The sequence below is a fragment of the Coccinella septempunctata genome, chromosome 4, assembly GCF_907165205.1.
Source record: "Coccinella septempunctata chromosome 4, icCocSept1.1, whole genome shotgun sequence".
NCBI classification, from domain to species: domain Eukaryota; kingdom Metazoa; phylum Arthropoda; class Insecta; order Coleoptera; family Coccinellidae; genus Coccinella; species Coccinella septempunctata.
This window is the reverse complement of record NC_058192.1, coordinates 10,348,818-10,365,067: the sequence shown is the minus strand read 5'-3', so window position 1 is coordinate 10,365,067 and position 16,250 is coordinate 10,348,818. Positions and strand designations below refer to the sequence as shown.

At 35.0% G+C, this 16,250-nt stretch overlaps 3 protein-coding genes across 4 annotated transcripts; 1 reads left to right on the top strand and 2 right to left on the bottom strand.

Moving 5' to 3' along the window:
* Positions 1 to 544: 544 nt before the first annotated feature.
* On the bottom strand, positions 545 to 9,998 carry LOC123311874 (large neutral amino acids transporter small subunit 1). Of its 2 annotated transcripts, none has more exons than XM_044895986.1 (7): positions 9,358 to 9,998; positions 4,773 to 4,898; positions 3,472 to 3,613; positions 1,469 to 1,592; positions 1,212 to 1,412; positions 887 to 1,148; positions 545 to 755 (listed from the first exon to the last, which is right to left on the bottom strand). In XM_044895986.1, exons 1-7 carry the CDS (start codon positions 9,824 to 9,826, stop codon positions 616 to 618), a joined length of 1,464 nt encoding a protein of 487 aa, XP_044751921.1. In that variant the 5' UTR covers positions 9,827 to 9,998; the 3' UTR covers positions 545 to 615. The 2 variants fall into 2 exon arrangements, with proteins under 2 accessions (XP_044751921.1, XP_044751920.1); XM_044895985.1 differs by lacking the exon at positions 9,358 to 9,998 and adding an exon at positions 6,157 to 6,763.
* Positions 9,999 to 11,731: 1,733 nt separating this feature from the next.
* Positions 11,732 to 14,499, top strand: LOC123311875 (homeobox protein Mohawk). Its single transcript, XM_044895987.1, has 4 exons — positions 11,732 to 11,867; positions 12,235 to 12,313; positions 13,253 to 13,412; positions 13,905 to 14,499. Exons 2-4 carry the CDS (start codon positions 12,240 to 12,242, stop codon positions 14,490 to 14,492), a joined length of 822 nt encoding a protein of 273 aa, XP_044751922.1. The 5' UTR covers positions 11,732 to 11,867; positions 12,235 to 12,239; the 3' UTR covers positions 14,493 to 14,499.
* Positions 14,500 to 14,838: 339 nt separating this feature from the next.
* LOC123311298 (WD repeat domain-containing protein 83) lies at positions 14,839 to 16,172 on the bottom strand. The gene is made up of 4 exons (XM_044895184.1): positions 15,989 to 16,172; positions 15,454 to 15,924; positions 15,269 to 15,377; positions 14,839 to 15,190 (listed from the first exon to the last, which is right to left on the bottom strand). Exons 1-4 carry the CDS (start codon positions 16,062 to 16,064, stop codon positions 14,911 to 14,913), a joined length of 936 nt encoding a protein of 311 aa, XP_044751119.1. The 5' UTR covers positions 16,065 to 16,172; the 3' UTR covers positions 14,839 to 14,910.
* Positions 16,173 to 16,250: the final 78 nt, after the last annotated feature.

Below are 16,250 nucleotides of genomic sequence, written 5' to 3'. Positions count from 1 at the left end.
GTAAAATGAATATGGCCTCAACGGTATTATACTGCATAGTTTTATTTTTGGAAATATTTTTATAGGCAATTCACACGAATCACAAACTTTCAAAATATTACTCATAATTTGAACAATTAAAAACATTACAATAGGCATTCAGTATAACTTCGATTGCTACTGCATACGTCGTATGCTTTGAATGTAAATTGGTCTTGGTGGATTGTTTTGCTACTTCAAGAAGAGCCATCAGAAAATCTTGGCCAAATACCCCTGATCTAAACACAATCCAGCACCTATTGAGTAATCAAATACGCAATCCAAGACCTTTAAATCTTTTTGAATATTAGAAATTTGCAACATTCCAAAAAGAACAATTGCATCCAAAGCTTATCACATTACATGTTTTTGACCAAAAAAAAACGCCAGGAACAAAACGCAAAATGAAATCGAATTAATATAGCACAACTATCCAAACCCAATTTTCCTCATGTCTATATGAGGACTTTTTTATTCAAATGATAAGTATCACCTGAGATTATAACGCAATGAATAAAACAATTTTATATTGCAATTCCAATATATTATGTTTTTTCATAAATAAAAATATATAACTAAAAAAATTCCAGATGGTGTTTAAGAATGCAAAGTCTGCTCAGTCTCTGGAGATACAACATACATAATACTTTGTAATACTTTTGTAGTAGTAGCCAAGTTCTTCTTCATATAATCAGGGAGAACATCCCATTTGACGAATAGATAATATACAGGTACTCCTGAAAAATAAGAGCAGTTTATTAATAATTATACAGTACATTCTACAGCGCGTTGTTCACTATCAGTACACAGGGTGAGTCTTTGACTCCAAGAGCAAGAAGCAAATTGAATAGAGAAAAATCTCAATTACCTGATAATGTTATCAATAACCCAATCAAAGTATACATCGGCTGCTTCGGTATTGGAAATACAACTAAAAATACACATGCTGCAAGGAACACAATTGGGATTATTGTATTCACCCTTATTGGTCTTGGCATATCAGGTTGTTTGCGTCGCAAGTAAAGCATGCCTACTATACTTGCTGCTACTGAAAGCCATAATATCTGTCCATAATAATTTATGAGGGTGAAAACATTTTCTACGAAAAGTAAGACTAACGAAGTCAAACACTGCAAAAAAAAAATTATCAGTGTACATCATGAAATTGAAGAATTAGAAGAGGAAACACTCACTGTGAATATAAGAGATGGAATAGGTGTCATCTTTTTAGCGTGAATGTATGAAAAAAATTCAGGTAAATGACCTTCCTGGGACCCTGTCAAGAATAGTCTAGAAGACGTGAAAAGTATACCATTGACGCCTCCAAAAGTTGACAATGCTACGAACACTGGCACCAACCAATTGAAGCTGCCGAACATTTTGGCGCCAAACGACTGTAAAATTTTATATTGATGTCGAAGAATGGAAATTAAGAATTTTTTAAACTTACCACAGCAACTGCGGTTGAATTTTCCATTTCTTCTCCTGACAAAACAGCGAAATATGCTACATTAGCTAAAACATATACTCCAGTTACCATTGGCAGTGCAATCCAAATTGCTCTAGGGAGATTCCTGGAATAATTTTCCAAGATTAAAAATGAAAAATTTGATAGGTTTGTATGAGCTACTTAAAAATTATTCCTCCGCAGTTGATCGTTTTCAGAGGTATCCAATTTTCAACACAAATTCTGTATAGTCGAACACCTATATTTGCTCTAAGTCTAATCAATAACTATGTTCCTTTTGATTTAATAAGGTTTATATGCATTATCTTGTGAAGGTGATCGTTCATTTTCTAATATGGAAAATGGAACATAATGTAAATAGTGGACCATTCGGCGATACTTTTCCTTCGAATTATCTAGACTGCATAAGCTAATGCGAAGATAATATGGATTTAAATTGAGTACCTATTTATTCCCATAGACATATTAATAATATGTCTAAATCAGTATACACTTATCACGTACATAGGTGAAATATTTGTAATGAAAACCCACAAATTGAATGGTAAATAATTTTTTCTTCCAAAGTTATTGAATAACTTATCCATACTTTATGTAGGTATAGCCAAATAACTCAAAGGACTCGAAATTGACTTGTATCTCCCATAAAATCGCAGGAATCTCTACGAAACACTCCCAAGTCATTCGAAAGACAGTAAAAAATCGCTCTGAAAGAAATATCATGAGCATAATGTCTCATAAAATTAAAAGGGAACTGAAACCAATAATCATTACCGCAGTTTTATATTCTCACAACGAAGGGCTAATTCAACTAGAATAGGTACGTGTCTAAACGTTATTTTTATATCCTGCACCACCACATTATTCGCAAATTGAAAATATAGGTACCTTTAAGCTTATCATGACATCGGCCTTTGAATTTGTTTTCGACTTAGATAAAACAGATATGGTTTTCGACACGGAAACGATGTTTTTCCTCGCCAGGGGGCTGCATTTAAGACCCGCACTTATTAAAGCTTTGCTTCTGCCTGAGGAATGACATGAAGCGAAAAAGGAGTATGAATAAAAGATAGATCCCGATCAAATATACAGAAACGATTTTCTTTCTTCTAACATAGCGAACTTCCGAAAGAGAGGAATCGTGCTTTCAGCTTGATTGGGGTATTTTTCTCGAGGGAGTCGGCCAATCGAACATGAAAGCGCACTTTTGTTCTACCAGAAGTCGATTTCAGAGCAATCTCTGGTACTTGAGATAGAGTAGTTGCGTCAACACAACTGGATAGAAATTATTCGAATTCTATTCTACAAGGATGGGGTGTTTTCTAATCACATATATTCTAGTTTGGGAAGCATTTCGCAGAACTTCCAGTCTAGTCAGGAGCTTATGCTGGGTTATTCAAATTCATACCCATTTTTTCAAACACCTATCGAAAAAAGAATGTATTATAGGTTAAATGATTTTCTTGGCACGTTCCTGCATTTTTGGGTCTTGAAAGTGAAGCTAAAAGCTGATAGGATCGTTGGATAGCTCCGTGATTCGTTTTTTGGAGAAAAATTCTACAAGCGCATACGCCATTTTGCAACGCCAACTTTACACTTTGAAATATATCATGGTGCAGAAGTTCTGCATCTATTATGCTACAGTGGAATAATAGATTATACTTGGTTTCAAGAATGCATACATTTTCAAACTCGAATTAGCAAAATTAATGCAGTAGTTTTCGAAATATGTATTATACGAATGAATGAATATATAGATACTAGAGACTGTTGATGTAGTTATACATAAATAGAAAAATGAAGATATAATTATATTATACTTCGATCGAGGGCTTGAGTGGTCAGTTAAGTTTTCTGGAAAACATCTGCATAATGCGTTCTGATTTTTTTCGTACAAAAATTGATGAATAAATCTACTTTCAAGGTAGATATTTCATAGTGTAATGAATTAAGGTCTTCGAAATATATGTCCTTATTGTTCTTACCTGTAGGGATCTTGCAATTCTTCGGTGACGAAATTCAAAAAGTTCCAACCTCCGAATGCAAAAAGCCCAGAGTAAAATCCCAGCGCAATATTAGTAAGTTCGAAATTTCCATCGAAAGAATTGCTGTAGTTATGTGAATCACCTGAAAAATTGAGGAATCTTTCAGAATCAAGAAGAATGCTTATGAATTCGAAGCGCACTCATCGAAGGAAGTTTGGAAGGTTGTATAATGAGTAGAAGAACATTTATTTTAGCGCGAGAAATAATATACCCAGTGACGTTAGAATAAGTGTGTATAACATACAGAGGGAATTATTTCTACGATTAGATTGTTTGGAAATATGCAAAGTCTCCCAATGGTTAAAACAAGGATGCTGGATACTATCGATAGCATCAAAATCAGATTCACTCTACGTTCACTGCACTTTTTGATCATTCAACGAAATCAATACGCAGTATTATTCATCAAAATGCATTGTTCTACATTCCAAATACCTTATCATAATGTTCAACATGTATTCTCTAACAAAAGGTTCATTATATAATGAAGATATACAATGGTATTCATTGTGTGTAGAATGACAGGTGATTCTCAAAAGGTTTAATTAGAAAATTGATCTAATTAATGGCGGTTTTGAATTGAAACACACTATCGAAGTGCACTGTGGTGTCTCTGTATTATCTTAATCTTTCTTTTTGGTTGATGTCGGTTTAATGGCTTCCAATCTATATAAATTTTACGATCGCATTTACAACTATTAGTAATGGCGCAGAGTAAAACGTTTTGGCACCATACATCCCTGCCATTCCCTGCTTATTACCCTTAAATGTTGTGCCTTTAGAATACTAGTTTGAAACTTATTCTTATTTGAAGGACGAAATAAAATCATTTTTGGATATTTGAAGAAATATTTGTCTAATGTCAAGCAACTCTTCTAGAGATAAATCTCTCTTGCAGCTCGGTGCAACCGTTCGGTCTTGACGATTGTTCAACTGACCCCATTCGAATATTCGAAAAAATATTTCTCTAAGTTCTCAAAGAGGGGGGTGCAGCGCCACCCTTGCTAGGAATGAACGAGTGTTTCCCACTATATAGTGAAATCAGTTGGAATTTCACCAATCTATCATTGAAATATTATTCAGGAAATCATGATGATAGTGTCACCCAAATTATATTTCGCTGATCAATAGAATATGAGAAATATAGGGGGTGGCTCGCTTTCATTGGGATACCCCCTATGTCTATGCAATATTCATCGACATCAAAGTTAGATACTCTGGTTATTGTTTGAGTTAATTACCCGTGATCATGTGATAAACTCCTGCGACAATGATGATGGCCAGAGCAAACAATTTCGCTACAGTGAATAGATCCTGGATTCGCATGGCCCATCGCACGCTTAGGCAGTTCACAGCAGTCAGAAGACCTGAAATTGAAAACAAAGGATTTGTGACCGGAGTTATTACGAGATAAGTTGTTCTTTGATCGCTTCATTAGTAGGATATTCAGGCGTAACCAGATTTATGCAATAGCAGTTTCTAATACACTGGTAGCAATTGCTGGTAATTCTGTTATGTATGTCATGCAGAACTGAGCGAAAATTGAGAAGCTCTTTCACATTGTGTAATACGGAGGGGTTCAATATTAATATTACAGATTTCACTTATTTCTAATGGATAAGTCATTGATCTTCAAGCGACTATACTGCAGATGATAAACACTGATAAACTGTTGAACTTAGAATTAATTACGAGCGATAATTTTTTAGGGATCAAAAAGTATTGTTAGATTCTCATCATATCTTTATGTGAGAATTAATTAATTTGATGAAGGATGAGGACAAAATTATTCGGATAAAATTTTGCGATCGAAACATGGTCAAGTCACAGTTGTTGAGAAATATGAACATCAAATCTGAAATTTCAGATATGGAAAAACACTCAAAGTAACCAAAAATCGGAAATTTTCAGAAAAATATTTCTTCATTTCAGTCTTCGATATTTGGAGTAAAGGTAATATACTGATTTACATTTTTCATTTACAACTCAGAATAGTGAAACTCAATACTTCAATCATGTAAGCTTTGTATGATGAGATTCATAACGATAAACAGGAAATCTGTGAACGTCTTTATCGCAAATTCAACAACCTATAACAGAAGAAGTTTTGGACATTGGGTGAAGCAATGTTGAATTTAATATTTGATCCATGTCGAGAATAAGAAATAGATTAACATATTAGTGAAATTTATCGCCTATAGATAAGCTTTCAACAGCAAAAGTGCTCATGATACAGTGTGAGTCTTTGACTTGTACGTATATTTTGAATGAAGACTTCTGGAGGTCAAAAGAAACACTCTTTCCCTTGTATTTCTGAAGGGAATTTTGTTTTTCCTGGGGTGGCATAGCTCATTACGAGAACTTAATATGGCCAATATTTTTTTATCTATGTCAAATCGGAAATAATGGTAAAGGGAAAAAAATGAACCTAAATCACCTCAGCGAGCTACTGATAGCTCGCGAGCAGTATGGATTGTCGACCACTGTATTAGAGGGATAAGGAATCAGTAGATTCTTGGAACGATTACCTCGCAGATGTCTTTTTTCAGAAATTTTCGTATAAAAATATCTCAGCTGAGATCAAATCAGGCTGAGGGTCTTTGAATCGAATTTTATGATACTCACAAAGACATACTGCTGCCAGGAGACGAATGGCATCAGCTGGAGGATTGCAATCCGGAAAGAAAGGTTTAGCTGCATACTCCGCAAAAGTTAACGCAACTATTGTATTAGTTGTTGGCCTTATGATCAAAATAGACACCCATAACATCAGAAAAGCCGCAAGTGGACCAAATGCGACATAGATATAAGCATAATCAGCCCCCGACCTTGTGATTGACGTCCCCAACTCGGCATAACACAGAGCACCCAGGGTGGAAAACAACCCAGACACAATCCATATGATCAAAGAAGCACCCACGGACTTCGTGGACATATAAACACCGGTAGGTGACACAAAAATTCCGCTTCCTATAATAGATCCCACAATCAGAGTTACACCATTCAAAAGCGTTATTTTCCTCTTCAGTCTGACACTACCCGAACTAGAACTTTTACTGAGAGATGGTTGCGAAGATTCGTGGTTGATTCCTCCCATGATTGTCGTAACCGATTAACCGAAATCACATCTTCAAACTCAGAGATCGTTTTGGTCACCACACGACATTTATGCTGTGGTTTGGTGATTGGATATCGAGGAACTGTCGTTACCAACTCGTATAGAGCGTATCGAAGAGATAATGACAAATCAAAACTTGGTACACATTCTTGGTACCAGCACCAGTGAACCGGAGGTATTACCCCCATCAAGTGCGCTATGTTAATTTCTATTCTTCGCGTTCATAACTGGTGCAGCTGTTTCTATTGAGTTCAAGAAGGGAGTGAATTGAAAGGGATTCCGATTGAGCCTTTCAGGTGTGCTGTTTGTTGGATAAGTTTGGTTTTCATTCCCTGGTCAGAATATTAAGACTGAAGCAGATAAATGAGATGAACTTTTCGGGCTCCAGATTGCAAATATTTTTTACTTCGGGTTCGAAGCAAGGGAAAATGTTTTCTCCAGGCTCGTAATCAAAATGAAAGTGAAAGGATGAATTTCTCTTTGCATTCACAAAAGTTTTTTCCGAGGATTTTTTTGTCGAAAATTTTTTTTAATATCGACAAAAAATTTTTTTCACTCTAGGTCGACAAGCTTGTTTCTCCTCCAGGCTTGAATTTGGAAAAAATTTCTTCGGTCTCGAGATCTAAGAAATCTTTCTCTTTTTATTCAAGGTCAAAAATGAGTCGAAGTGAAAAAATTTTTCTTCGGGCACTATCTACAAAAGAATTTCTCTGGACTCGACACAATTTTTTTCTCTGGACTCATAACTGGAAATAATTTTCTGTTGTCTCTTCGTCTTAAATTTGGAGAAAATTCTCTCGACTCGAGGACCAAAAGGAAATTATCCCCTGTGCCTGGAGGTCGAATTAAATATTTGTGCTTTATTGGAATAGAATACGGCAGACGAATATTAATCTTGAAAAGAATGTATTGTGAAGACGACGAGCCTGGGCGCATTGGAGCCAGAAAATAATGAAAGGTTTGAACATGAACGGATGTAACCTACATACCTTGTCCTTATTAAAAATTATTTTATCATCTTTTCATAAAGTGAGAGAGAAGAAACGACGATTTTGTTTGAGATAAATCATAAACCAAAGGTTTCGCTGTTTATCGAGGTCACCTTCATTGAAGAGTAAAAAATAGTTGTAGAATTTGCAAGAAAATTGTCTGAATTCACTTATTTCATATATTTTTTTGTAAGTATATTTACATAATTTAGGGCGGAATTCAAACATTAGGAATTCTTTGTGTAATAAAGCTTAGTCAAAACTACATTTCGAAGCTCAAAAAAGGTTTTTACTTTAGTTCAAATTGAACCTCTGATTTGAAGTCAACATACTTAACGAAACCTATACTCCCTTTGCTCAAAAACTAATATTTATGTTTCTGATTCAGACATTTTTTTCTATGCTTATTTTCTTAATAAATGTTCGATTTCAAAGTCTGTTATTTGAAATAATTACTCAATAATTGACTTATTCTTTTATAGACACTCTTCAATTTACATCTGCATATATTAATCATCCACTACTCATATCGAGTGGTGATCTACGAATAATTTGTAATCATTATTTCATTGAATAGGGGAAAATCTTTTTCGATAAGAGAACGAAAAGAGGTAACAGTTAAACTAGATTCCAGAAAACAAGGAAAAAGATAAGGTTTTCGCATCAAACCGCTTGTGGAGTTTCTGTATGACAAAATATTCAATTGATCACATCACTTACGTTTTCCGTGAATAATAATTGTTAATGATACTTTGACATCGAATTCGAGGATAAACAACTTCTAAACAGATAGTGCTATAGTGGATATCAATGGCTTCCGTACATTATCAAATAACAGTGAAATCTTAAAAAAATATAGTATGACTTCTGAAGACCTTGAATTGAGTCGTTTGTTTCCTTTAGGTACTACTTATCATATTCGTCGAAAAGGAATAAAATGAATTAATTGGAAATACATGGATTCTACCACTTTTGAGTATTGACTTTGGAAGTCGAACATTCAGAAGGGAAATTTTACTCCATTTTTCCAACAATGATCCTTTGAAATCGAGCACGAAAAAATGAGTATAATTTCCCTCTGAGACTTTCACAGTTTCCATTATGAAACATATTTAAAGAATCCAGGATTTTTTCCCGAAAACTCTTGGAGTTGACTCTTTGAAATGCGTATTTCTTGAAAGGTTGAAAATGTCCGCTTTTTTTCGAAAACGATAAGATTTTTACTGCTGTGAAAATCAGATATTCTTGAAACTTTCTCTTTATAATTTTTTTTTCGTACTTGATTCCTTACTTTCATTACAAGCGAAGAAAAATGGGATTCAAAATTGTATGATGCAATAGAAAAAAAAAACTGTTGCTTTTCAAGAATATGAAAGTCAGTCTTATCCTTTCCAATTCATTGAACTCGTGAAATTATTATAAATTATAGTTCTGAGTTTCGATGTCAGGTTTGGCCTTAAGAAAATTGTTCAAACGTTGGATATCCAATTATCGCATTCCATTGAAATTTGAAGTGATATAGTATCCAAGAGAAATCCTGGAGCGACGAAATGCCATTGGTCGAAACAGATCACATGGTAAGGCGGCTAAATTTGAATTATGCACGTGCAACTAATATACCTGTAGGCTAAATTTCTTATCTAAACTGAAAGGCGATTGCATCAGCCCATAACTGCAAACAACGTTGGCAGTATCCAAGCGGTGAAATTATCTACTTACATAGACAAACGGCTGCAAGGAATCTTATGGCATTGGCAGGTGGTGCGCAATCTGGAAAAAAAGGCTTCGCAGCATATTCCGCGAAAGTTAAAGCAACAATAGTTTGTGTTGTAGGACGAATGATGAGTATAGACACCCAAAGCATCAGAAAGGCGGCAAGGGGGCCGAAAGCGACGTAGATATAAGCATAATCGCCCCCAGATCTCGTTATGGAGGTCCCCAATTCAGCGTAGCACAAGGCGCCGAGCGTCGAGAAGGCGCCGGATAAACACCATATTATCAGGGAGAACCCCACCGATTTCGTGCTGGAGTACACACCAGCTGGCGAAAGAAAAATACCACTTCCTATGATAGTCCCAATGATCAGAGCGACTCCGTTCAACAGGGTGATCTTCCTCTTCAATTTAACACTCTCACCCCCCGAATTACCCATCTGAAAGGTCGCCTTCAGGTTCTCCCGCGATCCCATGTCTTTGTTGAACTCTTTTTATTGTTTTTATTTTCACATTCCCGCGATTTTCAGCACGCGATACAGATCAACGACGAAGCCGGTAAGAGCACATGGAACATGATATACGTCGGTGAGTCACTCTGGGAAAAGAGAGTGAAACTATAGTATGACAGAAACCGTAGAAAACTGAAATGCGCTCTTGTGCTGTTTGCCGGACGACAAAATCGAATATTGCCGGTCTTTTTCCCACGCGAGCGGAGGAAATATTCGCGTGTGCGTCCGTGCGTCTTTTCCCTATTATGTGGAGAGTTTGCGCGTATTTCATTTCGTCAACTTTGTCACACCGTGCAGTTCGGCAAGCGTCGAATGGGATATGGGAATCGGTTGGTTCTGTCCTGAATTTTCTATAAAAAGCTTATAAGTTTATTAGCATGTATCGGAAATGAAGAGCTGCCAAAGAGCGACTTGCTTCCATAAAAAATTGCGCGCCCCCATACTATACCTAGATATTGAATTAAAAACGTGGTTAGTTCAATGAACCTTTATCCTCTTATGAGATCATCTTACCCGTGTTCATTGAACTGTACCAATTTACCTGATTGTCGAATTTTCTTCCCCCATATAGATCTCATGGTTTACCCCACCTGCTCGGTTTGAGAAGCCTTTCACACGGACAAAATGATTCTTCTCCTCCATAATCTGCAAAAGACTTGAACGAAAAAGGCACTCATAAGTTACTATTAGAAACTTTAAGAATTCTTCGAAATTTAAGTATATTGAGCATCGTTTCTTTCCCTTTTTTAACAGGCAACAGGCATCTACTCAAAAATTCATCTGAACAGTGTAAAACAGTGACGATTCAAAAATTAAATCAAACACCTGCAATACCAAAGCATCGATAATACCAATATTATTGTTATTGTCGATAAGCAAGGGTATCATATATGTACTGCCTCAAAAAAATGTGAGAAAAAGTTTTTTTTTCCTTGTCCCCTAAGTTATAATATTAATACACTTATACTAAATGACATTAGTATATGACTACCAAGTGATATATGATTGAAATATTCAAATCATTGTCACTGTAAACGATCACATGTAGGTGACATGAGAAACATGATCAGTTATACTTTCCTAACTTTCGGAAGAAAAACAACAGTTGCTATAAGGACAATTTATGTTTGGTCCTTATTCTTCTCCAATTTTTCCATTTCTCATTTGAATGCAACCCATTGCGACTACAGACTGAAATTATTTGATGGATTTTCATCAATTATTATCAACAACATATTGTTGGTACAATAAACTCTGCGGGAGACGTTCAACAGCGCATCCACCATTTTCAGTTTAGACCGGTTTTTTTCTGCTAAAGTGCATTTTCACTCACTTGCCCGCACTGCATTTCAGTTTAAAAAGTATCTCCTTCCCCTATCAATTAGGGAAAGTTATTTTCTCAGGCTCTAGTGCGGAAAAGCACGACTATTGCTTGCAGGAAATTATCACTTTCCGCACTTGTTGGGAAAATAACATTTTGTTAAATTTTATACGTAACGGTCGAAAAACCTTTTGCTCAAATCACTCAAAAGTCGTCAGTCGTCAGAACCAGCTTCACTATCTTCACTGGAATTCAGAGATCCGATTATCATTTTTCGTTTTCCGCTTTTTTTATCCATACATATATGATATAACAGATGACCCAAATTTTATGACAACCAAAATACTTAATTCCTACATAATGTACACCTGGTTCTCATTTTTAGCTCCTCTTCGATAGAAAATTCGATTCCAATTCCATATTTCGAAAACTCTTATTTGTCAATGAACGGTTAAACAAATGTGAAATGAAGGAATGATTCATTATCCTCTATTGATAATTAATTTTTACTGTTTTAAACAATTATAATGCTGAAGATGGCACAGCGGGAGAGGTACTGAAAATAAAACACCTCAGTACATAGATACCTCTGAAAGAGAGACATCACATCAGTTACGCTGTGAAGTTCTCAATGTTTGCTTTTCTATAAGGACAGCGCTCCATCTCATTGTTCAAAAACTGCAGGTATGTAACAAATCCTTTCAACATTGATCAATTTATGCAAGAATAAATCGATTTGAATTGGTTCGTAACGTTAGAATTACAAAATCGATTGTTTTCGTTATCTAACATGAAAATTTTGTTTTCCTGAAAATGTCTCGAAAAATCGCATTAACGCATGAAATTTTCATACTGATCGCATTTTGAAAGCGAGAATGTTTTTCTCATATAATTTTTCTTCTGAATTCTTTCGCATTCGCTCTGAAATATCGGAATACACGTCCAGAAAACATGAAGAGCAACCATCTTGTTTTTGAAAGTTATCCAATATAAAGTTCTATTTTCGTACAAGTTTTTCAATTGGTGTTAAGTGACATTTATTTTTGATCAGAAATAATGGATACAAGAATGGAAGAAGGTTTTTCCAAGGAGAGAACCAGAAGACCCGTTAGAAATAAGCGTTTCAACAGGCAGGTTTTTGAATTTTTGCTTTGGAGTGGAGAGTGTCCCCCTTACATGCTTGTTTTCATGTTTTGTGCTGAAAAAATAACCCAACTATTTATAAACTCCCTGAAATGTCCTTCTTTCGGAATGAAAAGAATTCGGTTTGTTAACGAGAGTGATATAACTTAGGTAAGACTCAATTTCACCCATAACATCTGATCATAAAGGCGAGTTTTGGTTGTAATACTATCTGAAGGTTTCCCTATTCAATAAGAAATAATTATTGAATATGAAAATTTTCTATTGTTCTATAAGACTTCAGTTATATCGACGCAAAACATGATATTACCAAAGTTTTCGTTTATGCGCCTTGTATTCCGAAAAAAACGCATGTCAGTATAGTATCATTATAATTTATGCATCATTAATTTGAACATTATGATTTTGATTAAATATATGTACATATACTTAAATGCAGGTTTTTTTCTGGGAGTTTGCATTCAATAATACTTTTTCGTTTACTTAGTCTATATATCTCGCAAAAGATGAATTGATCAATGAAACATTCAGTGAAGAAATATTTCGTAGGTAATGCGTAATTCATGCTCTATATGAAATGATTCAAAAGTCCATAAGGTCCATGAGATTTACCAAACTAACCCAATACTTCGAAACTATTGAATATGAAAACTAGATAACTTTAAGAACATCCTCCAAATTTACATTGCTCATTAGGCAAGTATGCGAACATTATTTCAAGCTTTGAAAAAAATATATCTTTCTTTATTCAAAGATTTCAAGACACTTATTTTACTTAACAACAAGTGTCATTGAATGAAGATCCACATTTCAAGGTGGATATTTCAGTTTGTACATTATAAAAAAGCTGTAGTATAAGGTAGCTCTTATTCAGTTCTCTTGGACGTCTTTTGAATATTCCGATGATGAATTTATATTTTCAATAGGAAGGTGTTTGGAGAGGAAAAAAGACCCCCAAAGCGACTTTTCACTCCCGAAATTAAAAGGTATTTGAAAGATTGGCTAGTTAGAAGAAGAGATAACCCATACCCTAATAGAGAAGAAAAGAAGACACTAGCTGTTCAAACTGGACTCACTTACATACAAGTAAGAAAACAATAAAAATTGACCTATTTTCGATCATTTTTCCTGAAAATAGTAATACATACATTATGTGAATTTTTTGCTTTACTTGGTCTTCACTCTGTATAGCACAAAAACGCTGCAAATTTCAATTTGGTTTATTATTCCCAATAACCTTCTCTAAACAATTTGTTTTTACTTGCACCTTGCACTACACTCTGGATTACAAGTGTTTTTATGCAGGGTGAGCCAACATCAGTGATCGATAACTCTTAGAAATTTTGGACTAGGAGAATGGTTCAAACTTTGGCGGAATCAACTCTGATTATAGTTATTAGCGCGGAAGCTAGAACTACTTTTGACTTTATAGGGTGGTCCCGAAGTGATACTACACCCTGACAATACCCAATTTTTATAGAATATTCGTTGAATCAACATGAAATTTGATTTTGAAATATCCCACTTATTGTCATCATTTATGTGTGCGCCTTTTTGACGAAATTAAATCTTTAAAAGGTTTGCAACTGGTTCGCGAACTGGAGAAGGAAGCTGAAAAATTCGGGAAAGGAACCTCAGTGCAAAACTTGGGGAGATCTCATCAAAACTTACAACAACCAGGTCCACGGCAACATAGAACACTTCAGCATATGCTCAGACGACAGCATTTGGTATGAGAGCGATACAGACGACTACAATGAACAGAAACCCATCGTGGAACAAGAATCTTATAACAACAACAATCAATGCTTCATGGTCAGCTCCACCACCTTGGATTTCGGACCCTTTGTCCAACCATCCAATAAATACAAGAATCACATAATGGAGAAATATCTTCGGGACTGTCAGCAAACCGTCAAAAAAGAAATTTTGGAGACTGATTCTTCTACGCCTTCTGTGATATCGAAGTGGCTAGAAAGCGCAGCCAATTTCAAACCCAATGAAAATAGTTATCTCGATGTGAAGCTATTCCAAACGCAGAAGAAAAAAGTGGCCAAACAAAGTCTTCGGGAAGACATGGAAAAGTTAAAGATACACGGAAAAGAAGAACTTGACGCGGCAGAAGCATTGACAACGTTAGCGAATTCTAGTAGAAATAAATCATAGTAGTATTCTTCAGAGTTTCATTTACACTTCAACCTGATCTATTACGTTTGGAGAAGGAGAGTACCAAACTCCCTGGAATTTCAAATTATACCCACCTTTATGGTCTTTTATTTATTCAAAGAACTACAGTCGACCATCTGAAATTTAATTTTTTTTTATCATATATTTTATATTTGATGGCAAAAATTTTAGACGATAATGCTCCACTGAAACCTAATGGCTATTAGCTGTTATTAGTTAAGAAATTTTGTTGTTTAGATATTGTTTTAAGAGAACTATAAAATATGCCCCAGCATTCAAATAAAATGTAAATTCAAGAGTAATGTGTATATTGAAAGACAAATAATAAGTATTCAAATAAGATCTATTAACATAAACAAATTTTTCACAGGAAATGTTTTTCTTTACAGTTTGATATTTAAGTTTCCTGAGGTTGAATTGTATCCTCAATGGTTAAATTGCCTGGACCCCAAAGTTTAATGTTATTTGTTGATGATGTCAGAACAATATTTTTCCTTGGATGAATGCCAATAGAATTGAGAACTTTACCAGGGGTATGCATTAACTTTTTAACAACCTTAGCATTAATGAGATCCCAAATATAAAGATGTCCAGAAATTGAGCCCGAAATTACATAATCATCACTTGTTATGATGCCACTTTCAATATTTACATCATCAGTTTTATGTCCTGTGTACCTGAAAATGGTCAGAATAAGAATTGAAAGAAGAAAATGCTTGAAATATAGAAAATTTCTATATTTATCTTGAACCTACTCTGCTAACATTTCTCCTGTATTTTTATCCATAAGCCTAATAGAATCATCGGCTGATCCCACTAAAATGCACTGACCATCATGGGAAAAATCCACTGATACTACAGGAGCTGAAAAAATAAGAAATTGGTGAGATAACAAAAATAAGAGTTTACAACACTTGGTGATGATTTTCAAGGTACCTACCACCTATATAATCCATATGACAACTGCCGTTCCTCATATCATACCTTCTAATTGTACAGTCCACTGATCCAGCAAGAATTTCGTGGTCACTAACTCTAATAGATGATATGCAGTCTTTTGCATCTTTCATTGTTTGAATTGGTCTATTATGTGTATATCTGACATCCCAGCACATGATACAATTATCTAAGCTACCTGATACAGCTACAGTTGACTCCTCATTGAATTTCACACATGTAACTGAAGAGGCATGACCTCGAAATCTTCGTTTTGGTTGACCAGTAGATACGTCCCAGATAATAACAGATTTATCTGAAGAACAAGATGCAATTTGGCTGCTATCGTTCGAACCACAAGCATCTAACACTTCGTTCCCATGACCTCCATACGTTTTCAAGAGGAGACTGCGGTATGGATTCCACAATTTAAGTTTTCTATCTGAACCGCAGGTTAAACAGTAGGAACCATCAACTAGAACAATATCAATAAAATAGTGTAATTCTGAAAATGAGCAATTCATTGTAGAAATACTCACCGTTGAATCTAACAGCTCTCACTGCCCCTTGCTTGCAGTCTAGAGTAACTAAGCATTCCAAATCCAGCTCTGACATAGCTTTGGCTGATTTTCCACAAAACTATTCAAGAATTTTCGATATAATAATTATCAAAATTCAAATTCATATTGTTTGTTTTCATTTTCATACTACAGTCATAGAATACTGTTTGTTGCATAGAAATAATAACAACTAACTTTAGGTTAGGAAATCGTCAATGTTTTTTTTTCATTCCTTGTGAAA